This window comes from Manacus vitellinus, unplaced genomic scaffold (genome assembly GCF_001715985.3).
Source record: "Manacus vitellinus isolate BGI_N305 unplaced genomic scaffold, ASM171598v3 scaffold_16_pilon, whole genome shotgun sequence".
NCBI classification, from domain to species: domain Eukaryota; kingdom Metazoa; phylum Chordata; class Aves; order Passeriformes; family Pipridae; genus Manacus; species Manacus vitellinus.
In genome coordinates, this window is record NW_021939189.1 from 8,904,022 (window position 1) to 8,930,478 (window position 26,457).

The window sequence follows — 26,457 nt, forward strand, 5'->3', positions numbered from 1 at the left end:
AGTGTGCTTTCTAGTACAGTATCACTGCTGACACCTGCAGTAGCAGCCAGCTGAAGACTAATGGTTTCCTGCATCTACTTTTAGCATTGTCTGCTGCTATTGTTCACTTTTTGGAAAGATTCAGCAGCTGGGAATCATTTCAGAGTCTGCCTTGCCAGATCCAGGGATATGAGTCCCACTTGCCATTGCCAGGCAGCTTTTAATGGCTAGATATAAATGCTTTTCTCACCCAGGAGAGAAGTCCCAGACGGTATTTGAGAAATGCTGGAGATGATAGGCTTAGGCGGACACTTGTATGGCCCTTATGCTCTCGGAATGCCCGAATCTGCAGGGAGATTTGTTGACATTGGTGGTTACATCAGAGCTGGAGTCAGCCACGTGGCGCCTGTTCAAGCGAGATGTAGCGTGTTGCTGTATCCCCACGCGGCTCCGAGCGCTGAGCTAAGGAAGCGCTGGCTGGCAGGAGACAGCTGCTCCTGAGCCCGCTCCAGCAGCAGACAGTAATGAGGAGAGTCACTATCTCTTCCTCCTCTTACACCGAACAGTAAAATCAAACGTGTCACTGCTTGTGCCTAATGTTTTGGGAAACATGCTTAATTGAGAGGTTTTGAAGGAAAATTCCTGAGATTATCCTCCGAGCAGCATTTTTCCGGCCATGTGTTAGTCAGAGCTGAATCAGAGGAGTCGGATCCTCTTGGTCCTCTTGGCTCTCAGCCTTTCCAACCCAAGTGCCAGTTAATACTAACATTGCAATGAACTTGGGCTCGGTGCGAGCCGAATCAAACACCCTACCTCAGTCACAAAATAAGCAGGATATTCTTTGGACTGTGGCAGATCAGACACTGCGAAAACATTGGAGCCTTGGCACACAGCTGACGACTCCAAAAATGACATTTCTTTCCAGTGTCTGATTGCTTGTTTTGATCTCTGCTGATGAAGATGGATGCAATCAGGGAAGCTGTCCCTGGTGAGCAACTGGGGATATAAAACCAGAAGCCATTTTGCACAACCTGATGGTAAGTGCTATGCAGTTCTTGGCTCTAAAGAAAGCAAAGGCTGAGGAATTTCTTGAACTAGTTTCCTACTAGTTTGCTGCAGGTTTGTGTCAGAAACAAGGTCATGAGCTGGACAGAGCAGAGGTGCTCCTTTGAGCTTGTAATGGACCAGAACAAAGACATTTACATTTCTTTGCTTCCTACAAAGCAACAGGAGAGCAAATGCATGCCATCACTGCCAAAAAATCAGTCCCTTCTTTTTATTCCTGTGAACTCTTGTATCATCTGAATGTATTTTATGATGGAAACTTTACCAGTTGGAATCTGGTTTTATGCAGCACTAACATACAGCTGTGTCCACACTCTAAGAAACACTGTTTATCTGCAATGACCATCCTGTGGCATTACCTCTTGTTTAGTTCTTCCTCTATCGTTAAAGCAGAACCCAGTGACTGGGTTTGCAGATCAGGCTGTGTAATAATCACCAATAAATCTTGACATTTTAATGGTGACTGCTGTACTTTGGGCATGCCTCTAATGATGTTTCTTTAAAAGGGCTCTGGTTTATCAAATGTTGATGGTTAATGCTGTTAAAATGTCAGACACGTGCAGCCTGGTTCTGGCACAAATTCCATGGCGACAGCATTGCTCTCTGATAATGTATATCATTCAAAGTTATAGCGTTGCTAAGTGCATTCCTCTCTTCTACTGCTCTGTAGCAGCATTTCAGCACCTGATAGACTGTACCAAGTCCTGAGTCTATGCTGTTTCCAGAGCTCATGGCTGTTAAATACACTATACCAAAGCAAACAAACATTTCCCTGCTGAAATATTTCCTGTAAAATCTGGTTCTAATGCTATTTTTAATACAATCACTGAATTACATGTGGTTTGAACCCATCATTGTACTTTGAGCTGTATCACCTTTACGAAAAGTACAGACGTGTTTTGCATATATACACTGCAAAATCTGCTCAACAAAATCCTTGCTTCTTCCATGTCATTTTCTCATGTGTTTTTTTTTTTTGTTTAGCTTATATTAACAAGTGACATGAAAAATACATTTGTTTTTTGCCCTAAAGAAATTGGGGCACCCTGGAGTTTTTTTCTATGCTTATTTTTGCGTCAAACTAAGTGGTGTGATACATACATTTATCCTGTTTCATCAGTGGGATGTGACATGACAGCTACAAATAAATGTCTTTGATATTCCTCAGACACTGGCTTATATGATAAAACCTAAAGGCTCCAAGGACTACATGTGAATTTTAAACAGTGCCTTATGAATACAGAAGTGGGTGTCCTTGCCTCCCTGTGAATACACATGTCAATAAATTGTCATGAGCCTGAGGCAGAGCTGCAGAATCAATCACCGGAGACCAGAGAGAATCACATTAATTCTAACTTTGACTTTCATGACACTGCTTGTTTGTTTTTGCTGGGGGTTGGCTATGGAAGAAACAAAAACAACATTAGGTAGACTGGTTTCAAAAGCAGCTTTTGGTTTTGCAAGAAAATTCTGAGCTGGCACACCAAACAGACAATATTTTCTTAGATCTGAAATCTAAGAAACTGCAGGCTTCAGGTTGGAAGTGTGAGTACGGTTTATCTCAGGGGTACACAAAACACCATTGCTAAAAATGTGTGGGTAGTTCGGGGGGGGGGAGAGGTGCCGCCGAAAGGTTACTTCGCGAAAATCTGTCACTCTGCAAACGCCTCCTCTGTTGTGTTTCATTACTTTTTAGCACGCGTGAATATGCAGCCCTAGAGAGTCCTGACACTGGATGTGTTTATACCACATTCCTAGGGTGTTTTTGGTTACAGCTGGTGGCTGCTTTCTGAGTGTCTATTTGGATTCCTGAGTGGGTTTATCCTAAACCAAACAAAGGGTTAGGAGCTGCCCATGGCTTCTCTCTCTATTCGGGCTGGTCCCTGAGCAGTGCAAAGGTGTTCTCAGCCATCAAGCTGAATGGGAGTGGAAGTGATCTGGCATAAAGCTGGATATAACCTCCTTTTTTATTATTTTGTGCAGTGAATGAGCTGGAAAACAAAACAAAAAAAGTGACATTTCCTTAATATTCTTTTTTTTTTCACAGGTATCCATCCAGAGAACTAAAAATCCTGAACAATGGCTCTACCTACCTCCCAGTACCTGGCTGGAAAGTTCATTTATTTTCTGTTTGTAGTCTCTTCAGTAAACACAGGTAAGTTTTCTTGCCATGGGGAAAAAGGGCATGGTTTATAATGCTATTTTTAACAGGTTTGGACTGAGCAGCTTTTCGCTCTTCTTTTTATAAGCGTCAAAGACAGAGTGAGAAAACTCAGGAGAAAAGCAGTTTTCTGATGGGCCAACATTCCCAGCTGAGGGCAGCTGGAGTGGCAAAGACTGAAATTTCTGAGCAGGTGAAAGAACCCTCAGAAATCCCTCAGACTCTGCCACACATTCTTAAACCAAACCCAACAAACTGCTGCAAAGAAATAACAAAAGAAACCTCAGGTCCTAGTAGCTGTGGCTGAGGGAGGTGAAGCTGAATATTTTGCTGTGTTGCCCTAGCTCAGATGAGGGTGGGACATCCCTGTCCCTTGGGTTTTTTCTCTTCCAAGTAGTCCTGTTACAAAGCAGTTGAGGGGAAGGGGAAAAGGGGAGCTTGATTTCCATATTCTATATACAGCTAATTTGGAGGTTTGTATTTGTTTAAAACAAAGAGACCATATGTCTTGCCCCAAACACCGCAGCTGCATGAAGAAACCTTCCATTGTCATGCTCAGGCCCTTTTGGTCAAGAAGCAAACATTCAGTTAATTCCTCATGCTGGGTAGAATTTGCACTTTTATTTAAGAAATGACAATGAGAGTAATAATCAAGCTGTCAAGGTAGCTGGACCAGCTGGCAGAAGATGCTCATCCTGACGGTGTCCTTGGCACAGCAGATGTGGGTGATGTGCACAGCTCCTGGTACAAATTGGTTAATGAAATTGGGAATTTGGGTCCTTTGTTCTGGGTTGCACTGACTTTTGCTGATTGTCGTCCCAAACATCAGCATAAATTCCTCTTGATTTCCCTTTAGGCTTCACTGTCTACCTCTCTGTTTCAAAATAATGAATTTGGGGGCACAAGCCATCTTTGGATACTGGCATAATCAGTAAATGGAAAAATGAACAAGTTTTTGTCCTGTCCACTTCATCTAGCTGATAAATTATACCTCTACATTTGAATTGATTCTTTTGGCTTTATATCACTTCTCATCATAAGCAAATTTTTCTATTATCCTTATTCCCAGAGAAAAAACAGGTCTTTTTTTTTGTTTTTAATTTTATTGTCAGTGTGTATTATAGTTATATTTGAACATCTAAACCCTGTTTCCTGTCTGAAATATTTATCTTTTCTCACTTTTATTAATTCTGTGTGTCTTCTGGTAGGAACCCAGAAACACCTTCTTATTTTTCTTAATTACTGTAAATCAGAAAAAGTGGCCCCACATTACTGATACATTTCCATCTTTCAGCTGGCACAAATGGTATCAAAATCAGTTCCTGGATGTTTATCAGTATCTGACTTGCTACCTGGTAGATTATTGGCCCTCTCTGATTTGATTTCTTAATGTATATGGAAAAAGTTTGCAGAGAGCCAAGGCATATGTAGCCCACATGAAACATCCCTTGCTTACCTTGAATAGATGGTATTTAATGGGGCTCTGGAGGCATTAAGGCTGTGGCCGGTCCAATTCTATTGTTTCCTTAAGACATGAAGCTGGTGGAGGAATGTGAGAGGAAACTGAGTGCAGATGGACAGATTTTGTTTCTGTTTCTGTGGAATCACAGATGTCCTTCAAGTTTCAGAGTGGCAGCATAAAACCAACTGGCTGTCAACTACACTAGCACCAGGAAATGTTTCCTTGCACAGATTCACATCATTGTCCTTTCCAATAAGTGAATGCATCAGTATCTGTGGGGCAAAACCCACCCAACTTTACTATATTAAGTGCCAGAGACATAACCTGCTGAGGTCAAGGTGTTTATCCCATGTCTATCATCACTGATTTGTCAATCCTGTCGTTTTCTCTATGGTGCTTTTGTTAGAAAGCTGGTGAGAACTCCCAGCCATTTCTAAAAGCAAAGGGCTCATTGTTCAAACTTCCACTGACCTCAGCTTCCTAGGATTAGGAAGGGTCCTACCCTCAGAAAATATGCATCACACATGAGACTCTCATCGCACTTTTGTTGATTAGAGTAAGACATGAGGCTCACATATAGACTGAGGTGTATCAGGGAAATATTTTACCTTAAGTTAATACTTACAACATGAGACTCTTGGATTTGGTATGAGCTGTTTAGACTAACATGTCATGGCAGCTCATCATCAAATTAGTGTGTGGAGACTGGTGATGTGTGATCCTAAACTGAATGAATCCTTATTGCTTCTGCCTGGAAAAGCTCACAAACATGTACACACTCTCTTGTGAGATTCCTGTTGCTCTCTCTTACTAGATGTACTGGTAATTCCTTGGTGTTTGGTGTTTTCACGTTAGTTTGAGCTCTTTTATTTTCCATCTCCAGTGAAAATACAGAATGCAACCACATTTTAACATCTTTACCTAAAATAAAGCAAGTGCTTTGGGGGCATTTTTAAAGGTAGTAGTTGTTTTATTCTTTCATCAACACCTTCCCTGGGCTTGTGAAAGGCTTTGTGTCTGGATGGTATGAACAGATTTGAATGTCACTGCAGGAAGGGCTCAGTTACAACCCCTTCTTCATAGTTTTCTAGAAATCCCATCCCTTGCAAGGCTTCTTTGCATTGGGATTTTCCATGCTTCCAGAAAACAGAAAACCATACAGCTTAAGCTGCTGTTTGTTTTCTTTTGGTCGTGACCCACATGTACTCTGCTGCACTGAGATATTGCTGTGTTCCAGAGAGCCAGCAAAGGGCGGTACTGGGAATGATACTGTAAAGATGCCCAGATACGAAGCTTTCTGTCCCACACCAAACAAATGGTGATTGTCTTCACTCTCCATCTCTACCCAGCAGAAGCAGCTGTCACATGTCCTGACAAAGATCCTGAGTTAGAAAACTGGAATCCAGGTCACAATGAAGAAAACCGTGTTGAAATCAGTAATGGCAGGAAGCTCCTTCTCTCCTCTTCTGCGACTGTCCACTCTATCCACATCACCAGTGGAGGTAAAACATGCTGGTGGCAAGGCTGACTGAAGTCTGCTTTCCACTGTGGCTGCCTACATCACTCTGCACCACGCTGGGAGAGCTTCCTGCTTCTTGCTGAGAAGTGGGTGGTTACTGGGCAAACACAGCTTTACCTCAGTCCCAGGCTGGGTGGCAACCGAGATGCTGAGACTCTTTAGCTGTTATAACCAACCTATTTTCCGTCCTTTCTGGAGAATTTACAAAAGGAGCTCAGTAAAATGATCAATTCTACTTCTGTGATTTGATTCAAAAGCATTTTTTTATTAAATCACTGGCCTGATATCATACTGCAATAGTTGCGTTCTCAGGGCCTCAGGTCAGACAGGTGCATATGTGCCTCCAAGTCTTCAAGGAGAGAGTCATAGTGTTACTGCCATTAATAGCTTTTATTCATCTTAACTCTGAATTTCTTTCTCAGTTTTGAACGAGTCCTCTTCCACGCAAATCTTAATTGCATTCTTCAAGACCTGTACTGAATAGAAAATGTGTAATGTCTTCAGGATTTGTATTGAGAGCTGTTTTGGGTGGACGGGCAGAATTTTTCAAAAATTGAGATGAGAGCCCAGCACTGGGTTTGGCACAATGATACCACAACCTCTGATGAGCTGCTGTGTGATAAAGCAAATGTTGTAACCTTTTCTACTTAGGAAAACTGGTCATTAAAGACGATGTGCAACCTATCACTCTGCGTACCAGACATATACTCATTGAAAATGATGGAGAGTTACACATTGGCAGTGAGCTGTGCCCTTACCAAGGCAATGTGGATATCATCTTATATGGGCGGTAGGTATGCATGTTAAATATTATCTTTGAACTTTCTAGGATCTCTCCTCCACATCAAGGGACAAAAAATGTTCCTTAAAATTACATTTTCTTGGATATCGGCGCTCTGTGGAAAATTCAGTAACTTTTTAGACAATTTAAATGGTCCATAAAAATTGATGCAGGTGTGGGTTGTTTTTTTTACTCTTCTACTGGGATATGAACACTGGGATGTTTGGTCATGCCAGAGAATCAGCATGCACCTTCCCACCACTCAAGATGATTTTCTAGAATAGGCTTAAAACCTGTGGATTTCTTTTAGTCTGAAAATTCCCCTCCTTAAACATCCTTTCTTTCTTCATGAGAGTGGTGAGCTGGAGGATAATACCTTTATGTCTTGCAGATTGCTACAGGATCTCTTAGAATTTCAAGGATGCCAAATTCATATTTAACAACCACTAGACCTCCTAGCTCCTGGTTAGGGTCCTAACTGCCTCCAGAATTCAAAAATACAGATGTGTCGCTCAGTCTGGGCCCCAGGCCTCCTCTGGCCTGGGTAAAATGAATATAGCATGTATAACTCGTGTTCCAGATTGCTGTTGGTCTTCAGTAGTTGCTAGTACTATTTAAAATAATTTATTTTCTGTACAATGTGGGTAGCTGCTTGGGGTACCTGAAAGAAATGCTCTGCAAATCACAACACTTCTCCCCTCAGGCCATAGCAGCACAAGGAGAGAGGCTCCTTGACTGTCAGATACAAACCCAAACCTTTGCTCCCTTCCTGCTGCAGAGCCGATGACGGCAGCCAGCCAGATCCTTACTTTGGGCAGAAGTATCTTGGAGTAGGTAAAGGTGGCACTCTTGAGATCCACGGAAAGAAAAAGCTGTCCTGGACTTTCTTAAACAAGACTCTTCATCCTGGTGGCATGGAAGAAGGTGGATATTACTTTGAAAGGAGCTGGGGCCATCGGGGTGTCATTGTCCATGTTATTGACCCAAAGACAGGGGCAGTTGTCCATTCAGATCGGTGAGTGACTTTTTGACTGTCTGGATGTGAGGATCTTTGGGAATGGGTTGGGGAGAGCATCTCAACAAGCTCAAAAACACACATTTTAGCATCTTGCTCAAATGGGTGCTATTGCATGTCTATTCAATTCTTTCTAGATCAGTAATCTCCAAAAACAGAGACTTAGTAGTGGTACTGCCTTGCTAGTCTGTCAACTAGAGTTTAAACAATTTGGCTTAACAGAAACCCCTCATGTACCCTGTTAGATAAGGGCTTTTGCAATGGGATAATATCATTACTGTAAACAATACAAAAGAGTAATTTCTTAATAGCAATTGCTTTTCAGTACATAAAGGTGTAGTGGTCACTGAAGTAAATGCTTATGGGTGTTTTTATCACTTCAGGTTTGATACCTACAGAGCAAAAGAGGAAAGTATCCGTCTTGCCCAGTATTTGGGCAGAGTTGCGAATGGCATGATCCTCTCGGTTGCAGTGAACGATGAAGGATCCAGAAACTTGGATGACTTGGCCAGGAAAGCAATGACCAAACTGGGCAGCAAGCATTTCCTCCACCTTGGGTTTAGGTATGTGCCAATCCTGCCAGTTCTCCCAGCACAGAGGCTTTATTATTTTCCTGAGATGACCAAATAGTTCCACTCTCTCAAAGGCACAAAGTTCTTTCACATGGGAAGAAAAAAAAAAAAAGAGGGAAACTTCTCAATCTGAAGTTTTAGCAGTTAATTAGATAGTTTCAGATGCACTCAGTGTCTGTACTGGGTATTTTTGCTAGCAGATTGAGGAATAGCATATGATTCACATTAAAATAGATGTTTTTCAAATTATTGTTCCCACAAGTTGCGTATTCCAATTTATTTTCAAGCCATCCCCCAAAGATTTAAGAGGCATATTTTTACACACACAGTGGATTAGATGGGCTGAACATTAAGGAGGGTAGAATAATTGCTGTGCAGCCCTGGCTAAACACATATAGACATACATACAGCACATTCTTCAGCTTGTCCAATACAGATTTGGGGACTTGTGCAGCAAAGAAATTTAGCAAGCATGGATTTATGCTGCGGACTGTAAATACTTTTATGGCCAAAACAGTGTCTGTGTTGGCACACACACTGTTGAGAATACTTGCTATTTACCCAACTGTAGCCATTATAATTTTTGTGTTTATCTGAATTTATGTAGGCTTTTTTTTTTATGAGGCACTAAGAGGGTGACTGCAGAACACACACACACACAGACACACAAAATCTGCCTTGTAGGGAGAAGTGATTCAATACAGCAGTCTGTGGAAACAGACATGTGTCAGCTGGGCACACACAGATGGAGTAAAATTTGGGGTGGTTGATGAAGAGGTTGTCTCGAATGCTACATGGACTCCTGTGCACCAGACAACACATTTCAAAGAATCAACAAAGGCTGCAGAAATGGTCTCCAAAATCAGGCAATCTCCATCAGTGCAATTCTTGCTCTCAAATATCCAGACCCCATATTAAAGCCCAGTAGCCTGCTGGGTTTTTTTCCAAATACTGGAATTAGGGAAACAGAAAATGATTTTTGAAAATTATACTTTTTTTCCCCAGTTGTTCAACAGAAAAAACTTGATGGGTTTTGCATACGTTTACAAAAAGTAAATAGTACTTTATGTTTTTGGGCTGCTGTGGTGTTTTAATGCAAGTTTCTCACCACTTTGCCATCAATGCTTATAATGGAAATGACATAGAAATTTATCCATGGAAGTGTGACTTTCAGCATTTTTATTGTTTGCAGTCAAAAAGCTAATCCTTACCATGCTGTTATCTGAAATACCACAATATTTCATTCTATAAATTATTAAGACATTGTGGGTACAATAATGTGGTAGTAGTTGGTCAACACTGTCTTCCACCAGCATAATTGTGTGTGGAAAAATGTGTGGAAAAATATCTGGTATGTTATTTAAAATGTCGTATTTTTAGGAGTGTTCTCAGAGTTTAGGTTCATCAACTCAAAAAAAACATTGTCTGGATGGCAGCTGGGACCAGACTTAGAAAGGCTGTTGGATTGCACAGTGGAAGACAGGCAGATTTGTCAGGTGTATCCAACCTTTTCTCCTTGAGCACATTGAACTTCCACTTCAGTGTAACAAGATTTAGATGTACTGGTTTACATTTCAGACGCATCTATAGCTATGAATAAGGATGCACATACCTGACTTTTTGAAATTTTTTGAAGTACCTTATAAAAAACAATGCTCAGAATGAGAAAATGACACACACATGTACAGACTTTAATCTCTCTGACCGAGGAAGGCTCTGGCTGAGGAGAGCCAATGGATTTTTCTTTCTAACCTGCCTGTCACCACTCACTGCCTGGCACAGGGGTTTGCTGGCTGGTCCCACTGAATCCTGGCTGTCAGACCTTCTCAGCTCCTTGCCAGTGGCTGGGGCTGGCCATGGGCACCACTCAGACAATAACAGTGTAAGCCCCGGGCTCAGGAAATTTCAGTTTCACATTTTGTGAGGTGCCACTTGAGTCAGGCTATTGAGCCATACTGTATATTGTGTTGTTTTCTGGGTAGGGTGTTGGTGGGGGTTATAGGGAAAAATTCCTATCTCCAGTTGCTCCAAATTCAACCAGATGGTAAAGTTGTGCAACTCCCCCTCGCTGTAGCAGAGCTGATGAGCAATGCTGATTTATCCAGAAATGTTTCTGTGGTCCTGGCATCTCTTTTCAATTGCCTGTTTGCTGAGTCCAGAACACTAGGAATGAAAGGAAAATCTTGCATTCCTCCTTTATTGTTGTCCTTTCAAAGAGTGTGTTTACTCTTACAGTGTGAGCCTTTTTTTTTTTTTCCTTTTAGTAATAAATGAAGAGAAAGCCTTTTTGCACTTGATGACATAGTTGTTCTCTTTGGAATCCCACCCAAATATCACCAGTTTGGCTCCGGACTTGTTAGTCGCTTCGTTTTGTATAGCCCAAACAGATTGCATGTGTCCTTATATGTCAGGGTTGAATGACTTTAAAACTATTTTTAGTGGTAAAATAACTGGGAGAAACAAGTATTTTAACACATGAAATGGGGCCAAACCTTGAGTTGCAGAACTAAATAGCTTTTATTCTTTAGATTGTTTTTGCGGTATCATTTTTTTTGGTCATGTTTCAAATTTGGTGTACCAAAACATTAATAATAATAATAATAATAACAAACAACAACAACAAAAAATATCTATCTTTACTGCTGAGTGATAAAGTGTCCTTCCTGCCCCCATCCCCCTCTCTCCCTGGATGGAGATCACAGCCCGTCAGTGCCTTTGGCAACTGGCGCACAGGCAAGTTTTCCAGCAGGAGCATCTGGCTCGCTGGCAGGCTCCCGAGGCAGTTGTGCTGGCAGCTTCCACTGAGCCTGGCCTGTGCTGGGGCTGAGGACACGCTGCTGGAACTCCCTCTCCTTGAGCCGCCGCGTCCAGCACATTTCTGGGGCCATGGCACAGCACGGGGTGCGCCAGTGCTCACCCAGAACCTGCTGCTCCCCAAGCCCGGGGCTGGGAATCCCAGCAAAGCCCAGCTCACAGCAGTGGTGATTTGTGAGTGTTTTAGTGGCTCTCTGTCAATGCCTGCATGTGTTTTCTCCTGGAGTCCCAGGGTGGTTTGGAACTTGGCTTATACCAGCGAATGGTCAATATAAGATGACCTGAAGGACTCAAGGGTAAATCCTGATGCAACTGAAATGACTGGATATTTATAACTATAGATCTAATGATCTAATCTATGGGAGGTTTTGCTAAATTCCCTTCCACCCTACCACCCTAAAAGCATATTTTTTTATTCTCTAAGTCATCAAGAGCAGATATGCCTGAACTACTCCTATTTTGAAGATAAAAATTCCTCCTGACCCCTACTAATTGGGTTCATCTCCAAGGTTGGGAGGCAATTTACTCCCTGTATCCATTGCTTTCTCATCCATGTGGTCATTCTCCAGTGATAGCTATTGAACCCCCTCAATCAATAACCATCAGGTGCTAATGAACCAACTTCTGACATGGGATCAGATTTGAATAGACAATTCAGAGTCATAAACCTTCATCTCTGTTCAGTGTTCAAAATAAGGAAACTAGATATGCAGAGACTATTTAAGTATTTTTTATTGTCCTTTGCCAGCCAGTCTGTCTATTAGAAATTCTCATGGGTCATTCCAAACACATTGTGATATACAAGGTTTCAGCATGAGCTAAATTTATTTAAGCAGAAGTGGTTTCTTTTCATATTCTTCAGTGTATACACACACACAAAAGATTTATTTTCAGGCTCCCCAGGGAGTTGCCTGTGTCCCATGGGTCTGTCACACACAAGTTTCTTTAATCACTCATTTAAAAAAGAAACACACTTGTTACAGGAGTGTTTTAAGTGGGGATTTGTCTTCAAACTTCCTTCTCTTTTGATATATTTACTGAAGAAATATAGAGTGTTAAGATATTTTTAATTTTAACTAAGCTGCCTGTGACACTAATCAGACTGTTTTGAACGTGGTGCCCCTGAGAAATGTAAGAACACAGGGCTATGAAAAATACACATCTCATACTTGACATAACTCGATCATTTCTCATTTTCCAGGCACCCATGGAGTTTTATTACCATTAAAGGAAATCCCTCCTCTTCTGTTGAAGACCACATTGAATATCAAGGTATTTAATGCACAAAATGCTGGCTTGACATGATCTCTGGAACTTACTGGAGTTATGGTTGAGATTATTTTGGTTGATGGTGTTTCCACTTGCCACTGAATCACATTGAAGTTTTGAGGAATTCACGGTTTGACATATTTATTTGAATTCTCTCTGTACATATTGCTTCTTTCCACTAACGCAGCTGAAACAGCTGAGTGGGGGATAGCTTAGGTTATCCAAATCCTGATATAAGAGGTGAGATTCTACACCAGTGTAAATCCATGTAACTTTGTTGAGCTCAGACACTGCCTCCCTTAGACACAAAGCTATGGAACAGACCCAGTTCTCACCAGTTGAAAATTTAATCTGTGTATCCTGAATTTGTAGCTTCAAATCCTCCTGTGAAACCATTTTCTTGCAAGCTGAACACTTTTGAATCTGTCTTCTCATGACATTAACAATATGGCTTGCTACAACATCAAATAAAAATAGCAATATATTACAAATAATTGGGAGGTTTATCTTCTCTTGATTTTTGCAGATTTTTCCTCCTGATTATCCAAGCAGTTATAAAAGTGTCTGAAGCCTCATTCCAAGATTAGTAAATTTTTCTGGATGTTGTGTAGGGCTAATTTTGGATAATGTAGCCAAAATATTCAAACATGCACACAGACCATTACCTTTTCAGTTCTGACTTTTATTGATTGCATTCAGTGCTTGTACCAAGGTTTGGTTTTCTTTTAACAGGTCACAGAGGGTCAGCTGTGGCCAAAGTATTCAAACTATTCAAAGCTGAGAACGGAGAACATTTTAACGTCTCTTCGACGAGTGAGTGGGTTCAAGGTAAGAGGTCTGAGAGCTATTTAACTCAGTAGTAGACAGCTGACAAATAGGGTGAATCATCCTTTTTATTGCAGTTCTTTTCCATTTGGGAAGAGTGGACTTGCTAGCTGCTATTTACGTCGCCACAAACCCAAGTAAAGAACACTCAGAGATTCTTTCCCCAATTGTCTCCAGGACTCTCTGAATAACTGGGATCCTTTTTCCTTTACCGCACGGGGTATGAAATTCCATCTCCTATGATCTAAGAGATCACACACAACCTCTTACTTCTTTTGACTGCATAGTCATCATGTCCATGTGTCAGACAACACACAGTAACTGGTTGCAACTTGGTCGGAAAGATCAGAAAAGGCAGCTAAGGAGGACACAGATCCAAAAGCCATATCTATTAATAATGCCCATACTTCACCCTCCAATTATGTAACTTTTAATAACTGCTCTCCTTTGGCTGGTTGCACTTCAGAGCATCATTAAAAGTGGCTGACACACTGGCAGGAAGAGGCAGGAATCAGATCATGAGTGAAGAAACCTGTGAATGATATCTGAGATCATATTACGCTTCATGCATTTTTGCTGCACTCATTAAGCTTGACTTTCAAATGACTATTCTTGTTTGCACTTGTCTCCAGATGTAGAATGGACAGAGTGGTTTGAGAAGCCTAATAAAGTGAGATCTAAGGACATGGAGAAGCTGTCTGACTTCAAAGCTGCTCATCCTGATAAAATCTGTAGGCAGCCCATTGACATCCAGGTAGGCAGACTTACCGCTCACTTTAGAGGGGCAAGTCCTCTTTGCATTGACACTGAACCCCAAAATAATTGTGCTTGTCAGTAATTTTTGTTTCTAAATAAAAGACACCAATTACTTTACCGCTCTAATACATAACCAACGAGACCTGGTATTCAGTCTTGTATCATTCTGAGACAAAAGTTTATAGAATTGAGCTCCTTTCAGTAAATTCTGGCATGAAAAGGAGTACAGATGGGGTCATGGACAGCACAGATGCTATCATGAAATATGTGGTTCCCTATTGGAAGATTAAAAGGAGCAAGCACATGAAAATTTCAAAGTTTTTAAATGGACCTGGAACGGACTCTACCTAAAAAATTAATCACAAAATGTAATGAGATGGTAAAACTACCAGCTGTAGCAGGTAGTCAAGGATATTGGTGAGCTTGCAGCCATTTCTTGGAGTCTCTGTGGAAAGAAATCTGAATTCTGTTTGGAGCTAAACATTATAATTATGCCATCAGGCCAGAATGCTAAGGAGCAGTTATACACCTTTTCTGAGACTGCAAAAGCCTCTTTAAGGACAAAAAAAAACCCAGCAGCAAAAACCAAGGTTTTGGTTTTTTTTTTTTTTTTTAATATTTTCACCATATACTTTATATGTCTACCTACTAAAACAACTCCAGCAAAACATTGCCTAGAAAGACAATAAAATCCTTCATATCTGTGCAAGGCTGAGTCTAAGGTTCCTGCATGCTCTGAACTAGTGGAGTTGTCCTTATTCACAAGAATGCAGCTATTGAAGTAAACGGGAATGCTGACAGTATGAGTGAAAGTTTCCAGGGCTAGATGTTATAAAGAATCTCTCTTGACCAGAAAGGAAAAAACTGCCCTATAATTTTCTGCCAGGTCTTAGCAAATTCACATTCATTTCTGCTCCCATATACATGTATTAGAAGTGATAACTTAGTTCAAAACAGGGGTCAGATGTTTGTTGCGATACAGCCCCTTCTAGTCTGCATGTTAAAAGAGAAACAAGAAAGATATTCTTCTGTTCAAGAAACAAACCCTATTTTCCTCTTCTGTGAAATGAATTATGTTTTTTTTCCCTCATGTATATTAAAAGCGAGAAATTTTTCAGTTTATCCTGCAGATCTTAGGGCAAATCCTCAGGTAGTGTAATCTGGTGCTGCTCATTGCTTTCATAAAGTTACACTGATTTATAGCAGCTGGCCTGCTCCAGCTCTGCTACATGCAAGAAAATTGAAGATGTGATGATGACAATAACAGAAGTGCTGCACAACCAGAGGCACATTCCTGCAGCTGATGGTGCTAATCCCATACACAGCAGTGGGTGTGTGCATTATTAAGGAAAGTCTGCATGAGTGAGAGACTCAGGATCAGACCCTTCACTGAAAGGTGGTTTATCTCCTGGTGCCTTTCTAAAACGCATGTGGTATTTGGATCGCTCAAAGCAGGGCACCACATTTTTGTAAAAGAGTCGAGAGAAATGCAAGCTGTAGAGATAGACTGTGAAATCTAACATGACCCTGAGGGGTGATGTTGCTTCAGCAGGAACACAGGACAGGTTACATACCTCAATGCTTGTTGGTATGATACAGCCTTTTTTCTTAAGGCAGCTCTACAGGCAGGTACTTGTCCGTGAGGAAAAGCCACCTCTCCTTGTTCCTTTTAAAGCAATGGGTATTGCAGCAGCTTTGGCGTTTTTTTTAAGAGAGACTGATGCATGCAATGAAGAAATAAGACCCCTACCCCTTTCTTCTGCAAGGTTCAGACAGAGCTTAGCCACAAGCAATTAAAGGAGTGCAGTGCAGCAGCTGGAAACCATGAGTTCATTTGGGTGCAAGCATCCGTGTTCAACATTTCCATCTGCCCTCAAACTAACATAAAGAGAAAATCTAGGGCACCGAGGCAGATGTTACTGAAGCTCAGAATACTCCTCCCAGAAAAGCACATGGTCTCAGCATAGGCCCAGGAGAAAGGCATGCACCTCCAGCAATGATGTATGCAGCCTTTGGATAGAGGAGCTGTGTGCGAGCACCAGCTGGAGAGCCGAGTCACAGTGTTTTGTTATGCAACGGTTGTGCACGACCCAAAACACAGCAAAAGCCTCTTCTGATGGCATGGATGTTTTGGTGAAATCCCTTCAGCTCATAGTAACACCTGTGTTATATTTCCATTCTCATTCCAGGCAATGACGCTTGATGGAGCTGATTTAACAACGGAGGTTTTCTACAAGAGCGGCCACGATTACCGGTTTGTGTGCCACGGCAAGGGCCAGACAGGCGAGGGCTGCCAGAACTACAGAGTGCGGTTCCTGTGCGGCAGATCTGGTATGTGCCCCATGCCTGAAAGCCAGGACAGAGAACAGCAGAAATCCTGTCTCTCCCATGACTGGCTCTTGTTCGGTGTCAGAACAACTTGAGCAATTTCTCCAAGCTAAAACTTTGTCTGGGCTATCGACAAGAACTCAGATAAAATGGCCAAAGATTTATCTCTGGAAAAATTCCCAAGCACTAACAGAGGCAGCAGGGCAGTGTCCCAAAAACCCAGAAAGGTTATGGCAAATACTTGGCAAGTCCCTTTCTGTAAATTCCTTGTCTTTTGCAAAAGGATTTTGGGATAAGGTAGTATTAGTCAATCAGAATGTGTGAAGACAACAGGTTTTGAAATTAATACTTCATTTTGTAGTTATTAATTCCGACACCACTGTCCCTAACCTGGTCATTACAGGTCATTAGGGTTCTTTGGTACTCAGCTGGCAGGAAAAGAAGGGTGGAAGACTGTTGTTTTTCTGGAAAAAACAGTCATTACATTAAAGACCACTTGGCTGCTGTAAACAACAGCACCCAGTGCCCACAAGGGCTGCTGCTAAGTGGGTGTGGTGAAAATGAGCCACTAAGAGCTACATTTAAATTTAGTCCTGGGGTTAGTGGAAAATCCACCTGCCTGCAACTGGAGGAAAATACTTTCCTGTTTTCTTCTTTCCATGCCAAAGCTTGTAAAAAACATGTTTGGAAGAGTTAACTTTGCTCCCCCCTTCACCCCAGGAAATAATAATTTTGGGGGCATTCCAGGCATTAAAAAACTAAATTTAAAAAAGGCACAAGAATTTTCTGATCAGATTAACTGAATCCTCCACCCAACCATTTTGGCTTTTCAGTGAAACCAAAGCTCACAGTAACAATTGACACCAATGTGAACAGCACAGTTTTGAATCTGGTGGATGACGTGAGCTCATGGAAACCTGGAGACAGGCTGGTGGTGGCAAGCACTGACTACTCCATGTACCAGGCAGAGGAGTTCCAAGTACTGCCGTGCAGCACCTGCAGGCCCAACCAGGTCAAGGTGGCAGGTAAGGCTCTTCATCTTACTGTTGCAGTTCACAAATTCTGTTATTTGCACTGAGATGACTCCATAAAGAATTGCAAAGAATTGAAAGGCACTTGAATTTGAGGGCTGGTTTTTAGATGCTTTTGGGATACATAACTCCTTTCATGCTTGAAAGCCATCTGATTTGATTCTGGTTCCTTTCTGCCTTCTCTTTTCACAGCTGTCTCCGTTTTATGTCCCCAAGCACAGTATTGAGTGGGAGAATTTATTTAAGAGGGACAGATACAGGTCAGGTATTTGAAATTTTCAGTAACTGCATTTGAAATACCACTTCCTAGAAAGCAGGAGATGAGCACAACTCATGTGAAGAGTGATCTAAGGCAGGAGCAGACTGTGAGAGACTGTATGGCTATGAAGTAATGTCCAGCTGGCTGTTCTCTTAAGTTTTATTTAACAAGAACTGTAATCTTACATTTTAGAAATACTGTTTTGTACTACTGAAGCTACTGTTTCTCGTTTACTGTGTCTCTAGACAGCATTGCTTAGAGGTGATGTATTAACCAAACATTTCTGGTGGCCAGGGAATTGTCCTGAGCCACAGCACTGGGGAGAGGGGGTTGGCAGCGTGCTGCCTGAGCTGGTCTGAGCAGGAGGAGCAGGAGCCTTTGCAGAGCCACAGCATTTTTCCCTTGAAGGTGACTGGCTCAAATGCAGACAAATTGCTTTTGATGAAAAGACATTGTAGTCCAGTAATCGTAAAGTGGCCTCCAGATACTGAGTCCAATTAAGTAGCGTAACTGTGATGAGGCACAGACTATTATCAGTATAAAGGAGCATAAAAGTGAAATCCTGGGCGGGAGGTTTACATTTCCACTTGAGTCTGTAGTCTTTCCTTTCTAGAACCATGTTTTGGCACACTGATAAGCAGAGAATGGAAATAGCACATGAACTGCCTCTTCTCTGAATAGATGAGGATTTTTTTACTTTTATACTTTACAAAAGCAAACATTATTTTACAACACAAAAGTCTGTAGTAGCTGAGGCTGTGTTTCAGAGGCAACATCTGCCTAGTGGTAAATCATGCATATTACATTATCTTTTGCTTATACACTGGCTGTTGCTCTAGGCAGAGGTTTTGTCTGCATTTACAGTAAGATCTTTCTGAGAAACCATGAGGGCACTTGGAACATCCAATGCACCAGGGAGTTCATTCAGTTCTCTGAAATGAACCACTTCAACATTATCTCTGATGCAACTACTTCTGGAAGGTACAAATATACTTCCTTTGGCAACTGCCTCCCGCAGAACTCTAGCCATTCATTGTTGGAGATGTTCATCAAGCCAAGGAAAATGTTATTCACAGTTCGAATGTATCATAGTCTTATGACTTAAAATGACTAGTGCTTTCAGAGAAGACACATTTCCAAGTAGAATATTTTCCTTGAGCAACTTTTCAAGCTATTGGGCCCGGACTAGTAGGATACAAGTCACATCATGAAGATGGTCTTGGAAGATGACCAGTACAAATAAAGATGGCACAGGAATCTTGGGCTTCCCATAATCTAATGGATCTGTGAAATTCATGTAGTTACATTTATCTTCTGCAACAAGGACAGCTAAGTTAGTTTAAGGAAATTAATAATGGGTTAAAAACAACAAAAGAGTTCATGTGAATTTCAAGTAAAGAAGCAGTGGAAACACTTGTTAAAGTAATTGTGCTCTCGGTCTCCGATTACTCTTTAGGAGAATTAGGACATTCCTTTTATTACCACAAATAACATGAACACCAGGGCCAAAGTCTCCCCTTACTTATATCCAGGCAACTCCATTGACGTCAATGGGATTTCACTGATTATATAAATCAAGGCAAAATCTAGTCCAGTTATAAAAATCACATCCAACTTTCTTTTAACAAAAACACATTCACACTAGAAAATAAAATAATCTACCTGAATCTAAGTTCAGTCTAGATGAAATAAAACCTGGGCAAGGCTGAGCTGTCCCCTGTCTTTAGGAGCCAAGAGGTCCCTGAGTTGCTCTGTGGCCAGCCATGGTGTAACTTTATCCATTGCCCTGTGCCATGACGTGCAATTAGCCACAATAAGGACCATGCCTTAGCACAGGTTAGCTGCCCCAGCACAGCCTGGCCTTGTGGGTCTGGGTTAGGCTTGTAATTGTGTGCAGAAGACGTTCATCATGGATGTCTTGCATATGCTATGGACATATGCAAGATTGCTTTGCTTCTTCCGAGTAAAGCCTTCCACACATTTATATTACAGAGGGATGTCATTTGTAGTAAGTGGAATGGCTTAATTTTCCTAAGAGGTTTAGTTTAGCAGCTGAGAACTCCACAAGTCTGTCCTTTGAAAGACAAATGATAAAACCATTCCTACCCGTGATGGTTTATTTCCCTTTTAATCTTTATTTTTTTCCTTTCTATTTTTTTTTAAAATGAAACCTAAATGTCAGATATGAATTACTTTAGCCTCTTAAAAGGCAGAAAACCTCTGCTTTGTGGACAGTCAATTTGGTGAGGCAGGTACTTGGCATACCAAGGTTTAATATAATTTATGTTCTCATTGTTTAATAGTATTTTAATAGACATGATTTAGCATATTGTGCCAAATAAGTCAAACTCATTAGTTAGCTCATGTCCTATTTATATTTGATACTTCCTGCTGAAACTCATACTTTCTTTACTTACTAGGAATGGATTGATTAGAGCTTTTCAAAACAACTTAAGGGCATTAATACTTAATTGCCATCAGGTTTTAGTCGGGTTTAGTTGTCTAACTGTGGACTTTGGCAAATCTGAGTGTAGAAGGCAAGGGAGAGCACCCAGGTTCTGATCTTTTGCACTCCTTTATTGGAGTAAGTACAGCAATGTCAACGCTGTGGTTCCCATGGGTAAATGTCGTGTGCCTGAGGACCCAGATCTGCAGGTCCTGCTCCCAGTCAAATGGTCGCTCACTTAAATAGAACTTTTTTCCTCCACTTTCTTCTTTGTTTAACTTTTCTTGCTTGTCATTTTTGTGCCTAGATTATATTCTCTGTGGGAACAGATTAAAACTGTTTGATCTTCCAACTTCACAAGGTTTGGGGAGGGACGACAGTGAAGGGCAGAGGGAGGGAGGAGGAAGGAAGGAAGGAAGGGTTGTGTTGTTATGATAGAACTGGATAGTAGGAAAGATCAAGTATTTTGTCTAGTTTCCCTGGGAAACAAGTCTTATCTGCATCTTGGTTGCTCTGTATGAAGTTACTACCAATGCTGATAAGTTTCACCATGGAACAGAAATGATGAAATGCTCTTTTGTGCTCCTATATGCTCTTGATAAAGGATGAAAAAACTATTTGTGCCTGGCATAATTACTCCAATTATCCCACATACTGATGAATCTATGATTACAAGCACACATCTCCTAAATCATGCTTATTGGGTTGCAAATACTAGAGATATGGAGTTTACTGTGATCTTGTTCATGCAGAAAACTTTGAATTAAAATGCTAATACATAGTTATGTCACAACTTCACAAACTGTGTCAGCATTCATCTGGTGCTGTAGGGATGGGAGAACTTTCTCAACTATCAAGATTCAGATACTTCTAGAGATTTAGGGTGTTCTATTTAGAAGTTGGCATCATTTTGTCTGCAACTTGCCAAAAGCTCTTTTTCTAATTCAACTCTGGTGCTTGAGGGCTGGGCAGGAAATCTTGTGAAATAGCCCTTTCTAACAGCCTTTCAGAGCTCCTTCTGCTACCTTTGGGCATTGCCTTAAAGCTGAATGGACAGAGAAATACTCAGATTTTCATAGCGTTTCAGAAGGGTTGAGTTTGAGCCTGATTTTAGTAAATATTTGAACTGTTTGTCCACCAAACCTTAATCTTCCCATTCCAGCTGCAAGAACTTACACGTCAGAATAAAGAGAGTAAAAACCTGGAAGGTCAGAGCGGGAAAACCTCACATTTACAGAAGTGTGTCAGTAGATTGCCAAGCAGCTGCTACAGAAAGAGGGTGTAAAGTGGGACAGGAGTGGCCTTAGGAAAGACAGTGGCACTGCCATTGGAATAAAACACTAATACACCTTGCAGGAACCTCTCAGTGCTCGGTTGAAGCCAGCATAGGATGCACTGCCCTCAGTCCACCCCAGTCCTTGTATCGTGCCCATCTGCAGCCTGAAGGTCCACTCATTTTAGCCCTGAAACCAAACAGCTACTGAAGCTTTGATCCAGTACAGCATTTGAACATACACTTAATATCCATGAGAACACAAGGCTCTTCACACTCCTACAACAGGAGGTGTATTTCTGAGCTTTGTGGGACACTGGGCAGGATTTTGAAGGAGAAAGGGGATTAGGGGCTGTAACAGGATGAGTTACCCAGCACGAAACTGTCTCAAGAAGGCTTAGTTAGCTCTGAACTGCTTATAAAGTTTTATGCTTTCTACTGTGGAAAATTTAATTTTCTATGTAAAAGTTATGAATTTGAGTAATATTTATTTGTTAAGACATCAGGTTGTACTGTGTGACTCAAGGAGCTGGTCAGCTCACCCAAACCATGCTGCATTGCCTTACAGGCTTGGGACTTATGGATGCAACAGCAAACCCCATCAAGGTAATTGAGAATAATGAGATTTTGAAGGGATGCCCTGTGAACATTTGTTGGTTATTAAATATAAGCAATAGGGGCATTACCACCAGTGATGACAAGTGTTTGGCAAAAATTATAAATTTGTCAGATCTGGGCTGGCATCTGCAATGAGTTGCACTGACTTAAAGATGCCCTGAAGGATTCACTGTGACTGGATTATGTGAGTTAAGCAGACAAATTGTGTTTAGCATTTCCCTCAAAAAAATTGTTTAGGAAACATTAAAAGAGCATGAGACACATGGTCTTATCCTTAGAGAACTCAAAGTAGAAGACTCTTTAGAGAAAAAAAAAATATTCCAGGAGAACCTTGGCTTCACTTTATCTTCACCATACCCAGACCTTCAAGTGCCTGTTTCAGTTCTCAAAGGGAGATTTAGCTGTTTGTGTCATTTAAAGCCAAGGGATTTAGGAATGCCTGAGTGTACCTGGGAGGGTTTTCAGAGCGATCTGTCTAACTCACCAGACCTGAGCACTCTTCCACATCTGTAAAACAGCTTTAAAATCCCACCCATCCCAAGTTTGATAAGGCCTGAAACCCAGGTTTTATGGCTAGGTTCAGGTATGGCAGGTTTTCCTTGAGCTTTGTACAGTTTGGAGAGACTGTGCTTTGAATTTCTTTGTTGACATAAGCGTGTCCTTAATTAGTGGATCATCTATGTTTATTGTAATGTATACTTTCTTTTAATAATTACCTTGTCTTTGCCAACAACTGACGACTTCAATAGTGACTGTCTTGAGTAATAAGCATGGAAATGTGCTCATATTTTGCTGAATCAAGACTTCCACCAGCAAGCCCACATATTAAAGAGGTTGTTCCCTGTGAATTTACATTGTGCTAACTGGAGGCACTGGTATGATACAGCAGGAAACCCAGGATGGTGTTTTTCCTAGTCCATCAAACAGCCCTGTTGTGGGGAGACATAATGTGTCACTACAAGGCTTTGTTTGGTTTATATTATAACATGGCACAAGCCTGGCTTGCTGGCAGGGCAATATCTATCCATGAGGGATGCAGCAAGCCCGAGCCCAAAGGACAAGGTGAATCAGTGGCCCCTGGGCTTGTTAGTGATTGGGCAATCGCAGCATTGGCTTTGATGCTGAAGCAGCAGACACATTCCTCCCACCTTCAAAGCACAGTGTTGTCTTTTTAATATCAAACCACTTCAGTGCCAGTTTGCAAACCCCAGGATTGGGTTTGCCCAGGGTCAGTGCTCAGGGTCTCAGATATCCTGGCTGCTCTCTGGGAAGCTCTGTGTGCCAGCTGTGAGCAGCAGCCTAATTTCAAACTTGTACTCTGCAGAGTGAGACACTCCTGTCCCTGAGTGAACTCCTTGAACTCAGCACAGAGCAAGCTCTTTATTGTTTGGTTTTTTTTTTTTTATTCCCATCACTAAACATGTCCAAGCAGGTCTCTGGTAGTGCCACATGTCTGTAAATGCACTTCATGGTACTCCTGGTCCCATGGGAGGTGCCTAGTGTTGGAGTGCTGGTTCCTTGTGGGCATGTACAGCATTCAAGGGCTCCCATGCCAGGCTCTGACTCCCACAGGCAGTTTCAACCCCGTTGCCGTGGGGAGCTTGAATTTCTGTCTGCCTTGAGGAGAGGTTTGTTTTTCAAAACTCTGTTAAAGGAGCTATTATTCAAAATCCGCTCTGACTTTGGAATGGGATTGCTTTCCATCCCTCTCTTTATCTCCAAACATGTCAAGTCAGCAAAAGCACAAAGTGAAAAACATGCACCCAAGAAGCTATATTTAGAAACTGGTTAGTCCGTATTTAACATTCCTGTCAGGGCTTACCCTGTTTTGCATGTCTGGACTGGTGTTAAATTAAATTAAATACATGCAAGCATGACATTTATTATTCTAGAGCTCAGCACAGGAATAACAAAACTGCCTATCTAATTTCACTGCCACAAATCCTGGAGATGTGGCTTCAAATAGGATGTTCTTATGATCATCTGAACTTCTTCCTGCATTTCAGTAAATCAAGGAAAGGTCAGCTCTGAGGAAAACTGAAAAATAACAACTTAAAAACAGTTTCATAAGGAACAGATTCTCTCAAGGATCCAGCACAGAGTATTCTCACATGAAGGGGACTCACTTCAGTGGCTCTTTTCATGTATGTGGATAAGGGAAGCAGAGCTGCTTTTTGGCTGTGTTGGGTCTGGTTTTGGCCACACACCTAGTGGGGCTCACTGGCTTCAGGGCAACAACAGGGCCTTGGGTAAGCCCAGGACTTCCTAGGGAGGCAACTGCAAAAGTGGGTGAGGTGCAAACCCATCTGCAGCCCCTCCTTTCTGGACTGAGTGCGGAGCTCAGAGGAGCTTCATCTTCCCACTGCAGCTGAAAAGCTGCATCTCCCTGTTTGGTCATCACCACTCCTCTAGTTAACAGAAGGTGTTTTTTCACATGATCAGATTATTTTGAAGGTGGAGGTGCCAAGGCAGAAGTCACATGTCGTGGTGTGAACCTCATCCCACAACACAGCAGCCTTGGAGCAAGGTGGAGCACTCACCCTTCCCAAATCCCAATACTACCATCAAACCACACTGCTCCCAGCTGCAGGAGAAGAGGGAGTGAATGGTGTTTGCTTATTTTTGTTATGCAGTCAAAGCATCATGGTTTGGTTAAAAACAATGCTATTTCAGTGTTCAAAATCCTCCCCTTGACTTGGCACCTCTGTTTAAGCATAAAGTGCTTTGCAGTGATAGCCAGGCTTCAGGCTTGCCATTTGTTTCTAATTAAGGATTTGAACGATTCCATGGAAATTAAATACATGAGAGTGTAGCATTCCTTAAAGTTCAGTGTTTACTTAAAGAGTTTATTACTTATTTTTGCTGGAATAATACAGAATGTAGTCAGTAAGATGAACCTTTTCCCAAATGGCTTTTCTCTGCAGAAAGCTGCGGAAGGAAGGAGGGAGTAGGAATATGTTTGAATGAAATTACAGCAAAGAGATATTTTGCTTTCCAGATATCCACACTGCCTGGACTTCACCCCTTTCTAGTCAGGGCAGGGAAAGCTCTCTGTGCTTTTAACTCCTCCATGGAGGGATGTGTGTGTGTGGAGGATGTTATGAATAACTTGGCTTGGCAAAGGGAGATGTGGCATGGGGTAAATGGAAAATCCTATTGACTCCAACAATACCAGGGCAGAAGGAAGCGTTGGGAGCAAGTTGGAGATGTGAGGGTAGATCTAAAATTGAGAGGTTTGGGTGGGCAGGAAGTGGGAGGTTTTACAGCCCACAAACTTGGTGAGGGGTTGCGATTGTCCCAAGCCACAGCTTCTGCAAGGCTTTCTGCCCAGTCCTGTCCTTGCTTGCATTAGCAAGTGTGATGTTACCGGGATCAGACTGATGCTTGCCCATGAGTAGTGTTGTGGGATCTGAGTAGCTCCCAGTGTCTTACTGTAGGAAATGCTGTGCTAACCTTGGGGGTTTAGACTTTTCAGTAGCTACATCATCAGGTTTTTTGCACTGGATGTTCATACAGAGCTGATTGTAGTCCAAAATAAAACAGTCCCAAATGTTCGCAGTCCCTTTTGAAGGTAGGAAATGTGTTTTGCCTAACAGACTGTTAGTTTAACACCCTGGTTAAATGAAGCAACTTAAGACCAAAAACCCCACTTCCTCTTTTGCAAATATCTCAGCAAGAACTTGGGTGTCACCTGTGTTCCAGCCTTCCCTCCTTTGAGGTGTTGGCCAACAGTTTTTTGCTGACTTGATTACTCCTTTCATTTTCACGCCAACCACACCACAGGAGGCACAAGGGGAAACCAGCAGCATTGGCAGAGTAACCCTGAAACTGGATCTTGTTCCCTTAGGAAAAGCAACCTACCTCCATGTCGGGGAAGTCATCGACGGCGTCGACATGCGGGCAGAGGTGGGGCTGCTGAGCCGCAACGTCGTGGTGATGGGCGAGATGGAGGGGCAGTGCTATGAGTACAGCAGCAAGTTATGCTCCTTCTTTGATTTCGACACCTTTGGGGGACACATCAAGGTAGGGCTAGAGCCCTTTGCTTGCATTTTTCTCCCTCCAACCACACCTTCACATACCAAGGAAGCCAAGATGCAGGAAGAGAAAAATTCCTTGTGTCAACCATTGAGCAAACAAACTCTCCCCACATTACAGCAGATCCACCCTCCTCTGCTACCTGTCCTTTGGATTTGAAGTGCATGTCGTGCCCCTGCAGACACTGCTCGACCAATGAGGCTGGTTATCAACCCGCCTGAGATACAGTGTCAACATCCTGATCTCAGT

General features: G+C 41.9%; 1 protein-coding gene across 1 annotated transcript in view; it reads left to right on the top strand.

The window, feature by feature from the left end:
* The first annotated feature begins 2,991 nt into the window (after positions 1-2,991).
* The window catches only part of CEMIP (cell migration inducing hyaluronidase 1), a 54,767-nt gene continuing 31,301 nt past the window's right edge, over positions 2,992-26,457 (top strand). Inside the window, exons 1-11 of the mRNA XM_008925397.3 lie at positions 2,992-3,199; positions 6,017-6,169; positions 6,838-6,976; positions 7,746-7,982; positions 8,366-8,545; positions 12,570-12,640; positions 13,370-13,465; positions 14,095-14,216; positions 16,408-16,549; positions 17,380-17,571; positions 26,021-26,196. Coding sequence (XP_008923645.3) covers positions 3,124-3,199; positions 6,017-6,169; positions 6,838-6,976; positions 7,746-7,982; positions 8,366-8,545; positions 12,570-12,640; positions 13,370-13,465; positions 14,095-14,216; positions 16,408-16,549; positions 17,380-17,571; positions 26,021-26,196 — 1,584 coding nt within the window. The 5' untranslated portion in view covers positions 2,992-3,123. The remainder of the gene's footprint in view (positions 3,200-6,016; positions 6,170-6,837; positions 6,977-7,745; positions 7,983-8,365; positions 8,546-12,569; positions 12,641-13,369; positions 13,466-14,094; positions 14,217-16,407; positions 16,550-17,379; positions 17,572-26,020; positions 26,197-26,457) is intronic.